We start from the raw sequence: 19,531 nt of genomic DNA on the forward strand, positions 1-19,531 counted from the left end.
AAGCAAGGGACATAAAGGAAAGAATAAACAAATGGGACCTCATCAAATTAAAAAGCTTCTTTTTCCCTTTTTAAATTATATTTTATTGAGTATGCTATTAGCATTGTGTGATTTTCACCCTTTGGACCCCCTTCCACCTACCATCTGCCACTCCCTCATGCAATCTCCCCTCCATTGTTTATGTCCATGGGTAATTCATATAAATTCTTTGACTACTCCATTTTTTACACTGTACTTTACATAGCTATTCTGTAACTATCCATTCGTACTTCTTTATCCCCTCTCCTCTTTACACATTTCCCCATAACCTCCTCCCATCAGACAACTAACAAAAGGCTGTCTATATCCATATTCTGTCTCTGTTCTTCTTGTTTACTTGCTTTGTTTTTTTGGTTTCATTATTGATAGATTTGTACTTTTTTGTCATCCTACTATTCATAGTTTTGAACTTCTTTTTCTTAAATAAGTACCTTTAACATTGGGAATGATAAACTCCTTTAGCTTTTTCTCATCTGGGAAGCTCTTTATCTACCCAATTCTAAATGATATCTTTGCTGGGTAGAGCATTCTTGGCTGTAGGTCCCTGCTTTTCATGACTTTGAATATTTCTAGCCAATTCCTCTCCCCTGCAAAATTTGAGAAATCAGCTCACAGTCTTATGGGAACTCCCCTGTAGGTAACTAACTGCTTTTCTCTCGCTGCTTTTAAGATTCTCTCTTTATCTTTAACCTTTGACATTTTAATTATGATGTGTCTTGGTGTGGGCCTCTTTGCATCCATCTTGTTTCCGACTATCTGTGCTTCCTGCACTTCCATGTCTATTTCCTTCACCAAATTAGGGAAGTTTCCTTTCACCAGTTTTTCAAATAGATTTCCAATTTCTAGCTGTTCTTCTGGCACCCCTATGATGTGAATGTTGGACTTCTTGAAGTTGTCCCAGAGACTGCTTATACTACCCTTGTTTTTTTGGGGGGGATAATTTTTTCCTTTTGGTTGTTATTAATTCCTTACATTCCATATCATTGATTTGAATTTCAGCTTCACCCCCGCTACTGTTATTTCTCTGTAAATTGTTCTTTATCTTAGTTAGTGTATCCTTCATTTCTGACTGCACCTTTTTCAAGCTATTGAGGTCCTCACTCAGTTCCTTAAGCATCCTTATAACTAGTGTTTTGAACTCTGCATCTGATAGATTATTTATCTCCCATTTTGCTTACCTCTTTTTCTGCAGTTTTGATATGTTCCTTTATTTGGGCAATGTTTCTTTGTCTCCTTGTTTCGGCAGCCTCCCTGTGTTTGTTTTTATGTATTAGGTGGAGTTTGTTTGACTCCATGTCTTGGTAGTGTGGTCTAATATAGTAGGTGTCCTGTAGGGTCCATTGGCACAGCCTCCCCTATCACCCAAGCTGGGTACTCAAGGCACACCTTTTGTGCGGAATGAAAACATCCTCCTCTTGTAGTTGAGCCTTGCTTGCTGTGTGAAGATCAATGGGAGAAATTTACCCAGGACACTCAGCTACAAGGATTGGCTGTGACCCCTTACCACCAACTTTCACCCTCTGTAGAGGAGAAGCTGTGCAGAGGCAGGGTGGTGTTGGTCTGATGTGGCCCGATGCTGTTCACTGGGTGCGCTGGCCCTAGAGTTTATCAGGTGGTGCAGGCCAAGGTCAGCCCCAACCTGTGTTTTACCTGGGGGCCCCCCTTACTGAGCTATAAAGCAATCTGAGTTGGCTGCTACTTGTGTTGGGCTTGACGATCTCCAGGTGAAGCCAGCTGTGAACTACTGCTGTGCCTGGGTTTCACTGAGGCCAGCTGTTGTTTGTTTGATAGGATTTAGGAAGTTGTGAAGCATGAGGCAAGACCAACCATTCATATGGAAAAGCAGCTGGGGTGGGCTCATAAGTTGGGTGGGGTGGAGTCTCTAGGGAGCTCCAACGTGGGTCAAACAGTTTTAGCCAGGTTGATGGAGTCTCAGATATGGCACCAGCTTGCCGGCTCTGTAAGGGGAGGGTTTAGAAAAGGGAAAATGTCCTCTGCTTGCCTTGATGCCAAACACTTTAGTTCCTCCCCGTATGCCACTAGTGCCTTTCAAGCTGCCACCCTGGTGATGGAGCTCAGAGGGAGTGAATCTGAGTAGATGAGTACGTGTATTGGTTGTTTAGAAGGAACTGTTTGGAGCCCCAGCATTTTCTTTTACCAACTCAATCCCTGCTGGTTTTTGCAGCCAGAATTTGTGGGGACTTATCTTCCTCGCACTCGAACCCTGAGCTGGGAGGCCTCGTGTGGGGTTGGGGCTTCACACTCCTGAGATGTCCCTCCCAAATTTTTATCCACCACACACGGGTGAGGGACCAGCCTGTTCCGTGTCTGCATCCCTCCTACCAGTCCTGATGTATGTGGTTTATTTAATTCTGTAGTTTTCAGAGTTCCATTCAATTCAGTTTCTGATGGTTCTGAGTAATGGTAGCTCTATATTTTAGTTATAATTTTGATGTGGTTGTGTGAAGAGGCAATCTGTGTCTACCTATGCTGCCATCTTGATAGGAAGTCCTATGTCTCTTATTCTTGATTGATCTAACAGATGAAAGTTTGTTCCAAGTAATAAAAGTAACAATGTTTTCAATTATAGATGCTTATATGTATATTTTATGAACATGTTTATATGCTTATGTATGCTTGTATATAAGTGAAATAAATGGCAACAATGATATAAGGGATGGGAGGGAGGAATAAGGATTATTTTGTTATTATAAAATACACTAACTTTAAAGTGTCTACTTAGAATTTGATTTGAATTAGCTGTAAATATATACTGCAAAATGTTTTCTTTTAAAAAAGTAAAAAAGGAAGCATAATGAGTACACTAAGATAGGAAAAATGGAATCATTTAAATTGCTCAATTATAACCACAAAAAGGCTGAATTAAAGGGAGAATAAAAATTGGAACAAAGAATGGCAGCATAGAGAAAGCAGCAATGAAACTGGTAGCTATTAATCCAACAATATCAATAATCACTTTGAACAGCAATCGTCTAAGTTCATCAATTAAAAGGCAGCAATTGTTACAGTGGATCCAAAAAATAAGAGTTAACTATATATTGTCTATAAGAAACCCATGTTAAGTATAAAGCCACATAAAAATTTAAAGTAAACAAATGGAGAAAAATATACCATGACAATACTAACCAAAAAAGTAAGACCCTGGTGGGCTAACTCAGTTGGTTAGAGTATTATCCCAATATGCCAAGGTTGCAGATTCAATCCCCAGTCAGGATACATAAAAAAATCAACCAATGAATGCGTAAGTAAGTGGAACAACAAATTGATGTTTCTCTCTCTCTCTTTCTAAAAATTAATAAATAAAAATATAAAAAAAGAAAGCAGGAATAGCTATATTAATTTCAGACAGAGCAGACTTCAAAACAAGGAAAGTTATCAGGGATAAAAAAGGCATTATTTTATGTTGGGAACTGCCCTGCCTGGTTTCAGAAGTGGTAACTCCCCCGTGGCTAAGGCTGAGTAAAAAGACCTGGGGACCATAAGCCACTAAGGAGACAAAGCTTATCTCCCTGGTAGGGGTGCAGCCTGTGCCCCCTTTTACTTCACCCTGCTTGGCCCTGGGTGGATGACTGGTTAGCCAATGATAGGTAAGATTCCTCAAGGGAGGGACGATCTAAGACAGGCACCGTTGTGAAGGGGCCCTTAGGGAAGGACTTGGAGGGCTATAGAAAAAGGGGATGACGGACCCTCGCCCCACAGCTCTGACATAGCCTGTGTCCTCATTCTGTCTGCAAGAAGTCTCCTAATCCCTTGGCTGCCTTACTTCTCCCACCTGACTTAAGCCTGAAACAATGCTGGAGGGTGGTGCAGCCCTGGGCAGGAATGGGTGGTTCACAGGGGTGATCAGGCCTAAGAAAGAATGCATAAAATCTTGTGAAACTGGCTTTGTTAAGAATGTCCTCAATTTTCTAATAAGGGTCCAAGCATGAAATGAGTTTGTTTCCCCAAGTTTTATAGCCCTTTTGCTGACTGACCCTGACTCAGAATAAGCCCTCATAATTCTTTGAATGTTATCTATTGTTTGATTATTACACCCTGACAATGATTGATGACCTTTACCTGTATTCCTGTGCAAACTGAACCCAATGAAAGCCCATTGAGGAACAGGCTCCTGGCCCTTCTCCATTGGCCACCTTTCCTCCCCAAGCAGATCATGTCTTGGTAGACATTCTCATCCATGGCAGACAGGGGGGGCCCTGAGGGTGGAGCCCCCCCACAATTTTATCTTCTCTAAGACAGTATTCTTTAATGTATATCCACCTAACAACAGAGCATCAAACTACATGAGGCAAAACTAATAGAATTGCAAAGAGAATTAGATGACTTCACTATCACAGTTGGAGACTTCAATCTTCCTCTATTAAAAATGGATAGATCCAGCTGGCAGAAAATCAGTAGAAGCATAGTTGATCAACTGAATACAATCAACATCTATAGACTACTTGATCCAACAACAGCAGATACACATTCTTCTCAACCTCAAATGGAACATTCACCAATATAGAATACATTCTTGGCCATAAAACACATCTTCATGGTCCTGGATGTTTAGCTCATTTGGTAGAGCTCTCCACATGCCGAGGTTGCAGGTTTGATTCTTGGTCAGGGCACATGCAAGAATCAACAAATGAATGTATAAATAAGTGGAAAAACAAATCAATATTTCTCTCCCTTCCTCTCTCTCTCTCTCTCAAATCTATAAATTTAAATCAAAACACATTCACAAGTTTAAAAGAATAAAAATCACATTGTCTGCTCTCAGGCAACAATGGAATTAAACTAGAAATCAAAAACAGAAAGGTAACTGGAAAATCCCAAATATATCAAGTTTATACAACACACTTCTACATAACACATGAGTTAAAGAAGAAATCTCAAGATAAAGTTTAACACAGTTTGACCTAAATGAAAATGAAAACAGACTTCCAGCCAAGATGGAGGCATAGGTAGACACACTGTGCCTCCTTGCACAACAGAAACAAGGACAACAACAAATTTAAACAAAACACCACAAGAACTGACAGAAAATCGAACTATATGGAAGTCTGACAACCAAGAAGTTAAAGAAGAAACATTCATCCAGACTGGTAGGAGGAGCGGAGATGGGCAGCCAGGTAGACAGGACACCCAGCAAGGTGGCAGCTAGCGGCTAGCGGATCAGGCGTGGCAGTGGCTTGCAGACTGGGCAGTCCCACATTCGCGTGCAGATAAACCTGGAGGAACAGCTAGGTAGCAAGATAGACTGCAAAACCTAGGGTCCCAGTACAGGGAAATAAAGCCTCAAAGCCTCTGACTGAAAACACCTGTGGGGGTTGAGGCAGCAGTGGGAGAAACTCCCAACCTTACAGGAAAGTTAGTTGGAGAGAGACACAGGGTCCTAGAACAAACCCACCCACCACGAACCAGCACCAGAAAGGCCCAATTTGATTGTGGGTAACTGGGGAAGTGACTGAAAACCAGCAGAAAGCGGAGCAAGCCGCACTGTTCCCTCTCGGACCCCTCCCTCACATACAGCGTCACAAGGAAGAGTCATGGGTTGCCCTGCCCTGGTGAACAGTTAAAGCTCCACTCCTCACTACATAACAGGCTTGCTAAAACAAAAACAAAAATGACCCAAATGAAAGAACAGTTCAAAGCCCAGAACAGAAAAAATACAACTAAGCAATGAAGAGATAGCCAACCTATGAGATGCACAGTTCAAAACACTGGTTATCAGGATGCTCCAGGAACTCACTGGGTACTTCAACAGCATAAAAAAGACTCAGGCAGCAATGAAGGTCGCATTATGTGAAATAAAGAAAAATCTACGGGGAGAACCAAGATGGAGGCGTAAGTAGACATACTGCGCCTCCTCGCACAACCAGAACTGACAGAAATTCGAACTGCAAGGAAGTCCAATAACCAAGGAGATAAAAAAGAATCATCCATCCAGACCTGTAGGAGGGGCGGAGACAGGCAGCCAGGGCAGAGAGGACTCCCGTTGCCGCAGACTGGCAGAGTGTGGGAGGAACAGGGCAGACAGTCCTACCACACGCCCCCACATTCCCGCACAGATAAACTGGGACCAATGGCAGGGGAGCGAAGCAGACCGCACAACCCAGGGCTCCAGCTTGGGGAAATAAAGCCTCAAACCTCTGAGTGAAAACACCCATGGGGGTTGGGGCAGCAGCAGGAGAAACTCCCAGCCTCACAGGAGAGGTCATTGGAGAGACCCACAGGGGCCTAGAGCATGCACAAGCCTACCCACTTGGGAATCAGCACCAGAGGGGCCCAATTTGATTGTGGGTGTCGGAGGGAGTGACTGAAATCAGGCAGAGAGTGGAGCAAGGGCCATTGCTCCCTCTTAGCCCCTCCCCCACACACAGCGTCACAGCACAGCGACCAGTGTTACCCTGCCCTGTTGAACACCTAAGGCTCTGCCCCTTTACATGACAGGTGTGCCAAGACAAAAAAAAAAAAAAAAGGCCGAAATGAAAGAACAGATCAAAGCCCCAGAAATAATACAACTAAGCAGCGAACAGATAGCCAACCTATCAGGTGCACAGTTCAAAAAACTGGTAATCAGGACGCTCACAGAATTGGTTGAATTTGGTCGTAAATTAGATGAAAAAATGAAGGCTATGCCAAGAGAAACAAAGGAAAATGTACAGGGAACCAAGAGTGATGCGAAGGAAACTGGGACTCAAATCAACGGTGTGGACGAGAAGGAAGAAAGAAATATCCAACCAGAAAAGAATGAAGCAACAAGAATTCAGAAAAATGAGGAGAGGCTTAGGAACCTCCAGGACATCTTGAAATGTTCCAACATCCGAATATTAGGGGTGCCAGAAGGAGAAGAGGAAGAACAAAAAGTTGAAATCTTATTTGAACAAATAATGAAGGAAAACTTCCCTAATCTGGCAAAGGAAATAGTATTCCAGGCAGTCCAGGAAGCTCAGAGAGTCCCAAAGAAGCTGGACCCAAGGAGGAACACACCAAGGCACATCATAATTACATTATCTAAGATTAAACAGAAAGAGAGAATTTTAGAAGCAGCAAGAGAAAAGGACACATTTACCTACAAAGGAGTTCCCATAAGACTGTCAGCTGATTTCTCAAAAGAGACCTTACAGGCAAGAAGGGGCTGGCAAGAAGTATTCAAAGTCATGAAAGGCAAGGGCCTACATCCAAGATTGCTCTATCCAGCAACTATCATTTAGAATGGAAGGGCAGATAAAGTGCTTCTCAGATAAGGTCAAGTTAAAGGAGTTCATCATCACCAAGCCCTTATTATATGAAATGTTAAAGGGACTTATCTAAGAAAAAGAGGAAGATCAAAACTATGAACAGTAAAATGGCAACAAACTCACAGCTATTAACAAATGAACTAAATCCAAAAACAAAAACAAACTAAGCAAATCACTAGAACAGGAACAGAATCACAGATATGGAGATTGCCTGGAGGGTTATCAGTGGGGGAGTAGGATGAGGAGGGGCGGGAAAGATACAGAGAATAAGTAGCATAAATGGTAGGTAGAAAATAGACAGGGGGAGGTTAAGAATAGTATACGAAATGTAGAAGCCAAAGAACTTCTATGTACGACCCATGGACATGAACTAAACGGTGGGAATGCAGGTGGGAGGGTGTGTGCAGGTGGGAGGGGAATAAAGGGAGGAAAATGACACAACTGTAATAGCATAATCAATAAAATATATTTTTAAAAAAGACAATGAAAACACAACTTGTCAAAACTTGTAGAATGCAGTGAAAACAATGGTTACAGGTAACTTATAGCATTGACTGCATACATTAGAAAATAAGAAAGATGTATCAGTAATCTAAGTTTCCATCTTAGGAAACCAGAAAAAAAGAAGCAAATTAAATCCAAAGTAAGTAGGAAAAAAATTGAAACAAATCAAAGAAATTAAAAACAGGAAATAGAGAAAATCAATGAAACCAAAGCTGATTCTTTGAAAAGATTGATAAAATTGACAAGTATCTAGCCAGGCAAATTAAGGGGGGAAAAAAACAGTGAGTATACAAATTACTAATATCAGAAATGAAAAAAGGACATCACTATAGATCCTATGCACATTAAAAGGAAAATAAAAGAATATGAACCATTCTATGCCCACAAATTGGAAAACCTCGATGTAATGAACTAGTTCCTTGAAATATAGAATTTGCCAATACTCAGACATGAAGAGATAATCTGAATAACCCTATACTATTAAAGAAATTGAATCAATAATTAATAACCTTCCAAAACAGAGGGTTCGCTGGTGAATTATACCAAACATTTCAGGAAGAACTGGACACCACTTCTCTACAATCCCCTTCAGAGGAGAAAAGCAGAGATAATACTTCTGAACTCATTCTATAAGGCCAGAATTACCCTAATACCAAAATCAAACAAAGACATTACAATAAAACTACAGACAAATATCACTCCTAAGCATTGAGGCAAAAATTCTCAATGATATATTAGCAAATCAAAATCCAAGAATGCATAAAAAGAATTACATACCACAATCAAGTGGGATTTATCCGAGGTATGCAAGACTGGTTCAACATTGAAAAATCGATTTATGCAATCTATCACAATAGGCTAAAAAAGAAAAACCACACAAGCATACTAATAGATGCAGAAAAAAGCATTTGACGAAATTCAACACAAAAGTTATAATAAAAACTCTCAGTAAAGTAAGAATAGAGGGAACTTCCTCAGCTTAATAAAGAATATTGATCCCCCCCCCCAAATCTACAACTAAATTCATTCTTAATGGTGTAGCACTAAAATAAAGGCTTTCCCACCACCATGAGGTACAAGGCCAGAATGTCTTCCTGTCTCACCATTCTTTCTTTACATCATAATGGAATTTCTTGCTAATGCAATAAGACAAGAAAAGGTATTCAGATTTGGAAGGAAGAAAAAAAACTGTCTTTGTTCATAGGTGACATGATCATTTATGCAAAAAATCCAAAAGAATAAATCATTAAACCTCCTGGAACTAAGTGATTTTATCAAGATTACAGGAGACAGAAATCAATATTTAATAAGAAAAAAATAGCAAATAAGCATATGGAAGGATGTACCACATCATATGTCATCATGGAAATGCAAATTAAACAACAAGATCCACTACATACCTATAAGAATGGCCAAAATCCAGAACACTGACAATACCAAATGCTAGAGAGGATGTGGAACAGGAAGTCTCATTCATTGCTGGTGGGAATGGAAAACAATACAGCCTCTTGGAAGACAATTTTGGCAGTTTGTTACATACACTTTACCATACGATCCTGCAATCATGCTCTTTGGTATGTATTCAAAGTAGGTGAAAACATGTTCACACAAAGAGTGCACATGTTTATAGTAGTTTTATTCATAATTGCAATAACTTGGAAGCAATCAAGATGTATTTCAGTAGGCGAATTGATAAATAAACTGTGTACATCCAGACAATGGAATCTTTTTCTTGAAAGAAATCAAAATTTTAATAAAAAATCCCCATAAAGTGTCCAAGGCAAGATAATTACACAAATTTTTCTTTTTTTAAAATTGTTCTTAAAGTACAGTTGTCTCCCTTTTCACCCCACCATGCCCCACTCATCCCTGCCTCCCACTCTCAAACCTACCCCCTTTGTCTTTGTCTATGGGCCCTTTATACATGTTCCCTGATTGCCCTTCCCCTATTATCCTTCTCCCCTCTCCTCTCTGGTTATTGTCAGTATGTTCTTTATTTCAATGTCTCTGCTTGTATTTTGCTCACTTGTTTATTTTGTTGATTAGGTTCCACTTATAGGTGAGATCATATGGTATTTGTCTTTCATTGCCTAGCTTATTTCACTTAGCATAATTCTCTCCAGTTCCATCTATCCAGTCACAAACAGTAGTTCTTTCTTTCCGCTGCATAGTATTCCACTGTGTAAATGTACCACAGTTTTTTGATCCACTCATTTACTGAGGGGCACTTAGGTTGCTTCCAGCACTTAGCTGTTGTAAATTGTGCTATGAACATCGGCGTGCATAGGTTCTTTTGAATTAGTGTTTCAGGATTCATAGGGTATATTCCCAGCAGTGGAATTGCTGGGATAAAAGGCAATTCCATTTTTAGTTTTCTGAGGAAATTCCATACTATTTTCCATAGTGGCTGCACCAGTCTGCATGCCCACCAACAGTGCACTAAGGTACCCTTTTCTCCACAACCTCTCCAACACTTGTTGTTTGTTGATTTGTTTATGATGGCCATTCTCACCAGTGTGAAGTGGTATCTCATTGTGGTTTTAATTTGCATCTCTCTGATGGCTAGTGATCCTGAGCATCTTTTCATATGTCTCTGGGCCCTCTGTATGCCCTCTTTGGAGGAGTGTCTGTTCAGGTCCTTTGCCCATTTTTTAATTGGGTTGTTTGTCTTCCTGGAGTGGAGTCATGTGAATTCTTTATATATTTTGGAGATCAAACTCTTGTCTGAGATACCATTGGCAATATGTTTTCCCATATCGTTGTTTCTCTTTTCATTTTAATTCTGTTTTCTTTACCAGCACAGTAGCTTTTTATTTTGATAAGGTCCCATTTATTTATTCTTTCATGTCCCTTGCTCTAGGGGACATATTGGTGAAAATACTGCTATGAGGAATATCTGAGATTTTCCTGCCTATATTCTCCTATAGGACTTTTATGGTGTCAGGACTTATATTTAATTCTTTTATCCACCTTGAATTTATTTTTATGTATTGTGTAAGTTGGTGTTTGAGTTCCATTTTTTTTGCATGTAGCTGTCTAGATCTCCCAACACCATTTTTTGAAGAGGCTATTTTTGCTCCATTTTATGCTTATGCCCCCTTTGTCAAATATTAATTGACCATAGAGATTTGGGTTTATTTCTGGGCTCTCTCTTCTGTTCCATTGGTCTATGTGTCTGTTCTTATGCCAGTACCAGACTGTTTTGATTACAGTGTCCTTGTACTATAGTTTTATATCAGGTACAGACAATGGAATCTTATTCAGCACTAAAAAGAAATGAGCTATGAAGCCAAGAAAAGACATGGAAGAACCTTAAATGCATATTATTAAGAAAGTAGCCAGTCTGAAAAGGTGACATACTGCATGATTCCATGTCACATTCTTGAAAAAGCAAAACTATCATTCATAAGTGATTGCCAAGGGTTGGAGAGAGAGGAGGGATAAGTGGAGCACAGAGGAATTTTAGGGCAGTGAAAATACTCTGTATGATGCCATAATTATATATGCATTAAATATTTATCCAAACCCATAGCATGTACAACACCAAGACTGAACCTTAATGTAAACTATAGCATTTGTGTAGTAATGATATGTCAATGACTGGTTCACCAAGTGTACCAAATGTACCACTCTGGAGAAGATGCAGCTAATGGAGGAGGCTATACATGTGTGGGGACAAGGGGTATATGGGACCTCTTTTTATCTCCCCCTCAGTTTTGCTGTGAAACTAAAACTGCTCTAAAAATATAAACCATTAATTTTAAAATTACCTTTTCCATTTAAGTTCTTAATTTTTTTGTAATTAATTTTTTAGACCATGTAAAGTGTATCCAATATCATTTTTCTACACGGATAACCAGTTTTTCAGCATTATAAATCAAATATCCGATTCTCAGCTTCTAATGTGCATTGCCATCTCTGTCAGAGATTAAATGTTCCAGAATAAATGGATCACTACCCCATAAAGACTTGTACCACTTGAAAAAACAACAGTGTGCCATTAATAAACAGTGGTTTAAGTCAGCCACTGAATTTTTTAACAAACTTTTTTCATTCCTCTAAATTCTGATTCTTCTCAAATTTGCGTGGACATTTTTCATAATTGTTTGTTCTGTGCTTCTTTTTCAATAGCATCTTTTACTTCGTAAATATTTTAGAGCCTGTATTTCATAACTCCAAAATGTAAAGTACTTGGGATTCTAAATATGCTATTTGTTATTTCTGTACACTGTTACCCATGGTGGCATATTTCTTTGTGTTTGGTGATTTTTCAATTATGAGCTCATACTCTATTATATCTTGTGGGCCTAAGCTGGGATCACTTCCTTTCTGAGGGAATTTGCATTTGCTTCTGCCAGAAGGTGTACCTAAGTAGGAGCATTTTAGCTTCCTTTACCTAAGCTTCCAAGCTTAATGTAGGAGTCTCAGGCTTAGTTCCCCCACTTTGCAACAGGCCACAGACTTACCCTCAAGATCTCAACTTATATGGACATTTGTCCCCAGAATAACCTGGCTTTGTGTTTACTGACTTGCTATTTGGATTCTAACAAACTATTCATCTTATTTTCTCCCCAAGGGGAATAGGAGTACATGGATATTTCCTTTATTTTCTTCAAAGCCCTGTGATTCCTTAAAAAGAATGTTATGGGTTATCTCAATTCCAGTTATACTGAGTGAAGGCCACCTCAGAGTAGTTAGTCACACTACCTGCCTCCCTTCTATTTTGTCCCCACTGGTGAAACTGAGATGGTATAAATCAAGTCTCCTCAGAGCTGGACAGACTGTCATTGAGTATCCTTTTCAAAGTCTAGGCTTGTAACAGGCAACACACACCCCTGGAATGGGGGAGGGGCTTGAGAGGTGAATATGTGACTGAAGACTTCACCCCCTTGCTAAACAGGGAGGCGGGTAGAGGGGAAAAGGCAAACATGGCCAACACTGGCCCTCATTAGTTGGAAGGCTGGACACTCCCAATGGCTTTCAGCAAGCATCTGAATCTGGGAGAGGCCTTTTGAAACAGAGAGCTCCAAGAAGTGAAGTGTCAGTTGGGTCCCCCCCTCCCCCTGCAGGGTGCATATCAATGGTAACCAGCAGACTTGCCAAAGGTGGCCAGTGCCTGCCTGTGAGTAGAGGCCTGGGGGCATAGACTCAGAAAGATGCCTGTAGCCGAACAGCAACTGGAGACCAGCTAAGGCACCTACATTTATGATACTTTTGGGTGGGAGAAGAGCTTCCTGGTACAATCTTGAACTGAGCTGGCACAAAGTGATAGGGTGATTTTTCCTTGGGTGTCCTAGAGGGAACGGGCTTTGAGGCAGAAACTTGCTATTATTTCCAAAGACCTTGGTGGTACTAGTCAGCACTGTGAACAGATTTTTGTTCTTGTGTTATTTTCAGTTCTTGAACCTATGTAGTAGTTGCAATAATAAATATTTAAATAGCTATTTTTGATGTCATACTCCAATTTTCCTTTCCCCTTTTAAAATTTTTTTACAAGTATATTTTATTGATTGTGCTATTACAGTTGTCCCATTTTGTTTTCTCCTTTATTCCCCTCCATCCTGCACCCCCTCCCACCCTCATTCTCCTACCTTAGTTCATGTCCATGGGTCATACATATAAGTTCCTTGGCTTTTACATTTCCTATATTATTCTTAACTGCCTCCTGTCTATTTCGTACCTACCACTTATGCTTATTCCCTGTACCTTTTCCCACATTCTTCCCCCTCCACCTCCCTACTGATAACCCTCCATGTGATCTCCATTTCTGTGAGTCTGTTCCTGTTCTACTTGTTTGCTTACTTTGTTTTTTAGGTTCAGTGGTTGATAGTTGTGAGTTTGTTGTCATTTTCCTGTTCATATATTTGATCATCTTCTTTTTCTTAGATAAGTCCCTGTAACATTTCATGTAATATGGGCTTGAGGATGATGACCTCCTTTAACTTTACCTTATCTAGGAAGCACTTTATCTGCCCTTCCATTCTAAATGATAACTATGCTGGACAGAGTAATATTGGATGTAGGTCACTGACTTTCATGACTCCCAAATATTTCTTTCCAGCCCCTTCTTTCCAATAGGGTTTCTTTTGAGGAAAAAAGCTGGTAGTCTTATGGGAATTCCTTTGTAGGTAACTCTCCTTTTCTCTTGCTGCTTTTAAGATTCTCTCCTTATCTTTTTTAAAAAGATTTTTTATTTATTTTTAGAAAGAGAGGAAGGGAAGGCGAAAGAGAGGGACAGGAACATCAGTGTGTGATCACCTCTCATGTGCCCCCTCCTACCTACCTGGCCCTGCAACCCAGGCATGTGCCCTGACTGGGAATCCGACCAGTGACCCTTTGGTTTGCAGGATTGCGCTCAATCCACTGAGCTACACCAGCCAGGGCCTCTCATTACCTTTAGTCTTGGGTAATGTAATTATGATGTGCCTTGGTGTGTGGTTCCTTGGGTCCAACTTCTTTGGGACTCACTGGGCTTCCTGGAAGTCTATTTTCTTTGCCAGATTAGGGAAGTTCTCTGTCATTACGTTTTCGAATAAGTTTTCCATTTCTTTCTCTTCCTATTCTCCTTCTGGCACCCCTATGATTCCGATGTTGGAACACTTAAAGTTGTACCAGAGGTTCCTAAGCCTCTCATTTTTTTGAACTCTAGTTTCTTCATTCTGTTCTGGTTGAATGTTTATTTCTTCTTTCTGCTCCAAACCATTGATTTGAGTCCCGGTCTCCTTCCCTTCACTGTAGGTTCCCTGCATATTTTTCTTTATTTCATTTTGCATAGCATTCACTTCTTCCTCTATTTTGTGACCATACTCAACCAATTCTGTGAGCATCCTGTTTACCAGTGTTTTGAACTCTGCATCTGATAGGTTAGCTATCTCTTCATCAGTTAGTTATTTTGCTGGAGTTTTGATCTGTTCTTCATTTGGGCCATATTTCTATGTCTCAGCACATCTGTTACATGTAAGGGGTAGAGACTTAGGTATTCACCAGGGCAGGGCAACCCACATCTCTGCATTGTGGGGCTGTATGTGGGTAGAAGGCTCAGAGAGGGAACAATGCTGCTTGCTCTGTTCTCACCGGCTTTCAGTCTCTTCCCCTTACACAAGCAAATTGGGCCTTTCTGATGCTGGTTCCTGGGTGGGTGGGTTTGTGTACTTTCTAGGTCTCTGTGGGTCTCTGAAACGAACTCTCCTGTGACACTGGAAGTTGGTCCTGCCACCTCAACCCCTACAGATTTTTTCAGTCAGAGGTTTTGAGGCTTTCCTTTCCCATGCTAGAACCCTGGGTTGCACCATCTGTCTCACTCCCCAGTGGTTCCTCCCAGTTTATCTGCATACAAATGTGGGGCCACCCAGTCCACCAGCTACCTCCTTACCCTGCATTCTTTCTGCCCTGGCTGTCTGTCTCCACCCCTTCTACCAGTCTGAATGAATGTTTCTTCTTTAACTTCTTGGGTGTTGGACTTCCATGTAGTTTGATTTTCTGGCAGTTCTGGTTGTTTTTTTGTTTTTAAATTTGTTGTTGTCCTTTTGGTTGTATGAGAAGGCAAAGAGTATCTACCTATACCTCCATCTTGGCTGGAAGTCCCCTTTCCTGTCCATATATTTTAGGCAGAAACTTCCCATTAAATACAATGTTCTTTTCCACTGAACTCTGTCTTTGGACAATTGCATGGTAGGTAGGTGGTGAGTGGTAGGATTCCCTCTCCTGGTTGGGTTTGGTAACAGACTTGGTTGGGCAGGTTGGCAGGAGAGGTAATGAAGGACAAATACCTTTAATAAAGACTGATCTGGCAAAGGTCAAACCCAAGTCTAGTAATAAAGTCGGTGTTTTAATTTCCATCTGTTTGATTCATATGTCTGTTTTTCAGATGATTCCAGAATTAGAAAGAACTCCATTTATATGAAATGGTCAGAATATACAACTCATAAAAACAAAGTAGATTAGTGGTTGTTTAAGGGTAAGGGTGGTGGAAATGGGAGTGACTACAAATGGGTAAGAGTTTACTTTTTGAGTTGATGAATATATTCTAAAACTAGGTAATGGTGAGGTTGCATAACTCTGCGCATACACTAAAAACCAGTGAATTCTACACCTTTAAGGGGCAAATTTATGATATGTTAATTATATCTCAATAACGCTGTTATAACATTGAGAAAGACAGGGATATTACTTCTTGATATAAAACACATCTTCAAAATGCATATAAAACAAAGTTCAGTGAACTGTCACAAAGCAAATATACACTTAACCATCATCTAAATCAATAAATAAAACACTGCTAAAAGAGCAGATACACTTCTCATTTCTCATAATCATGTACCACTCCCTCCAATCATGGGACTTCTAACCACAGCATATCTTCCTTTTCTTTAATGATCTAGGAACAATAAATCCTGAATAAAAGACCTTTGCTAATTATGAGTGGCAAATATCTTCTCATATTCCAAGGCTTGTATTTGTACTCTTTCCATGGTATCTTTTGATGAACAGATGTTCTTAATTTTAACACAGATAAATTAATATGTTTTCATGATTAGTGCTTTTTGAGTCATTTCCCTAATAACAGGAGACTATTAAATGATCCCCTCAAATACTGTCATTGAACTCATATTCTTTAATCAGATCCATGTACACAGTAGGGCAAAAGTAGGTTTATAGTTGTTAATATGGAAAATAATACAAGAATTAATAAATAATAGTACAAAAATAAACTGTTTTGTATACTCACAACTGCAAACCTACTTTTGCCACACCCTGTATCTTTTTTCCTTTCACTTATTTTTCCTGACAAATTTTAAAAAAGAGGATATGTATTTTTCCCAGATTAGTACTTGAATAAAGTTAATTCAGATAAAGAAAATCAAGACATTTACATAGAAATTAAATTAATAAAGATATTTACATTTCTTCATTTTCAGGATAATCAAATCTGTGTTATTATCAAGAAAATATTACTTTATACATTAAACTTTGATTTACCTAGAAACCAAACAATGAAAAACTAACATACCTAATATTTAAAAATAATATTGTGCACCAATAACTAATGTTCAAAATTATGTGCCCAGGAAATTGCAAAGCTCCCAAAGATTCTATTACATTCAAAATATGTGTCAATATTCAAATAATAAAACTTTGAAGACTAGCAGTTGTTTTAAATTATATTTTGATTATGCTATTACAGTTGTCCTGATTTTTTCCCCTTTGCCACCCCTCTACCCAGCACCACACACTCCCTCAGGAAATCCCCCCATGGGTCCATGGGTCATACGTGTAAGTTCTTTGGGTACTCCATTTTATATACTGTACTTTACACCCTCATGGCTATTCTGTAACTACCTGTTTGTAATTCTTAATCCCCTCACCTCTTCACACATTCCTCCACACTCCTCCCATCTGGCAACCATCAAAATGATCTCTGTATCCATGATTCTGTCTGTGTTCTTCTTGTTAGCTCAGTTTGTTTTTTGCATTCAATTGTTGATAGATTTGTATTTTTTGCTATTTTATTGTTTGTAGTTGTGATCTTTTTCTTTAAAAAGTCCTTTTAACATTTCACATAGTAATGGTTTGGTGATGATGAACTCCTTTAGTTTTTCTTGTCTGGGAAGTCCTTTCTCTGCTTAGTTCTAAATGATATCTTTGCTGGGTAGAGCATTCTTGGCTGTAGGTCCCTGCTTTTCATGACTAAATATTTCTAGCCAATCCCTTTTGCCTGCAAAATTTCTTTTGTGAAATCAGCTGACAGTCTTATGGGAACTCCCCTGTAGGTAACTACTTTTCTCTTGCTGCTTTTAAGATTCTCTCTTTACTTTACTTTTGACATTTTAATTATGATGTGTCTTGGTGTGGGCCTCTTTGCATCCATCTTGTTTCCAACTATCTGTGCTCCCTGCACTTGCATGCTTATATTTTCAAATAGATTTCCAATTTCTTGCTCTTTCTCTTCTCCTTCTGGCACCCCTATGATGCATATGTTGGACCTCTTGAAGTTGTCCCAGTGGCTACTTATACTATCTTCATTTGGGGGGTTTGGTTTTTCTTCTTGTTGTTCTGATTGGTTATTTTTTGCTTCCTTATATCCCATATCATTGATTCCATTCTAAGCTTCATCCACTATACTGTTTTTTCCTATAAATTATTCTTTATTTCAATTAGTGTATCCTTTGTTTCTGACTAGATCTTTTTTATACTGTTCAGGTCCTAACTAAGTTTCTTGAGGATCCTTATGACCAGTGTCTTGAATTCTGCAATCTGCTAGATTGCTTATCTCTATTTTATTTAGCTCTTTTCTGAAGTTTTGATCTGTTCTTTCACTTGGACCATGTTTCTTTGTCTCCTCATTATGGCAGCCTCCCTGTATTTGTTTCTATGTATTAGGTAGAGCTTCTCTGACTCCGTGTCTTGGTAGTGTGGCCTAATGTAGTAGGTATCCTGTAGAGTCCAGTGGCACAGCCTCTCCTATCACCCAAGCTGGGTACTTAAGGTGTGCCCTTCGTGCAGACTGAGTAAACCCTCCTCTTGTAGTTGAGACTTGATTGATGTTAGAAGGTGATGCAAGGAATTTACCCAGGCTAGTCAGCTGCAATGTTTGGATGTGATCGCTTACCACTAACCTCCACATCTCCATGGGGATCAGCTGTGAATGGGCAGGGTGGTCGTGCTGCAACATGGTGTAGCTACTCACTGGGTGTGCTTGCCCTGGGGTTTCCCAGGAGGTTCAAAACAAGGTCAGCCCCCCACTTGTGTTTTGCCTGGGACTACCTAACCTAGCTTTATTTATTATTTTTTAAAGACTTTATTTATTTATTTTTACAGAGAGGGCAAGAGAGGAAGAGATGGAGAGAGACATCATTGTATGGTTGCCACTTCCAGCCAAGATGGAGGAATAGGTAGGTACACTGTGCCTCCTCGTACAACCAAAAGAAGGACAACAACAAATTTAAAAATAAAAAACAACCAGAACTGACAAAAGATAGAACTGTATGGAAGTCTGACAACCAAGGAGTTAAAGAAGAAGCATTCATCCAGACTGGTAGGAGGGGTGGAGATGGGCAACCAGGCAGAGAGGACTCTGGCAAGGCGGCAGCTGGTGGACAGGGCGAGATGGCAGCTGGCGGAGCAGGCGGTCCCACATTTGTGTGCAGATAAAGCCGCAAAAGCTCTGACTGAAAAAACATGTGGGGGCTGAGGCAGCGGGAGAAACTTCCAGCCTCACAGGAGAGTTCGTTGGAGACACCCACAGGGTTGTAGAACGTTTGCAAAACCACCCACACAGGAACCAGCACCAGAAGGGCCCAATTTCCTTGTGGATAGCAGTGGAAGTGACTGAGAGCTGGCAGAGAGCTGAACAAGTGGCATTGTTGTCTCTCAGAACCCTCCCCCACATATAGCCCTACAACCCAGGATCATGGGTTGCCCTGCCCTGGCAAATACCTAAGGCTCCACCCCTTACTACATAACAGGCATGCCAAGACAATAAAATATGGCCCAAATGAAAGACCAGATCAAAGCTCCAAAAAATATACAACTAAGTGATGAAGAGATAGCCAACCTATCAGGTGCACAGTTCAAAAAATTGGTAATCAGGATGCTCACAGAATTGGTTGAGTATGGTTGCAAAACAGAGGAAAAAGTAAAGCTATGTAAAGTGAAATAAAGGAAAATGTACAGGGAACCAACAGTGATGGGAAAGATGCCAGGACTCAAACAAATGATTTGGACCAGAAGGAAGAAATAAA

General features: G+C 40.0%; 1 protein-coding gene across 13 annotated transcripts in view; it reads right to left on the reverse strand.

Moving 5' to 3' along the window:
• CDADC1 (cytidine and dCMP deaminase domain containing 1) overlaps positions 1 to 19,531 on the reverse strand; it is a 180,309-nt gene that overhangs the window by 21,426 nt on the left and 139,352 nt on the right. For 7 of the 13 annotated variants that reach the window (XM_053916573.2, XM_053916576.2, XM_024569711.4 and 4 more), the window contains one exon: positions 9,191 to 9,269. The exons of 5 other annotated variants lie outside the window; for them this stretch is intronic. In XM_053916573.2, coding sequence (XP_053772548.1) covers positions 9,191 to 9,269 — 79 coding nt within the window. Of the gene's footprint in view, positions 1 to 362; positions 4,658 to 9,190; positions 9,270 to 19,531 lie in introns of those variants that run through there. One more of the 13 variants, XM_045202608.3, reaches the window with a different exon arrangement.

The sequence above is a fragment of the Desmodus rotundus genome, chromosome 13 (genome assembly GCF_022682495.2).
Source record: "Desmodus rotundus isolate HL8 chromosome 13, HLdesRot8A.1, whole genome shotgun sequence".
NCBI classification, from domain to species: domain Eukaryota; kingdom Metazoa; phylum Chordata; class Mammalia; order Chiroptera; family Phyllostomidae; genus Desmodus; species Desmodus rotundus.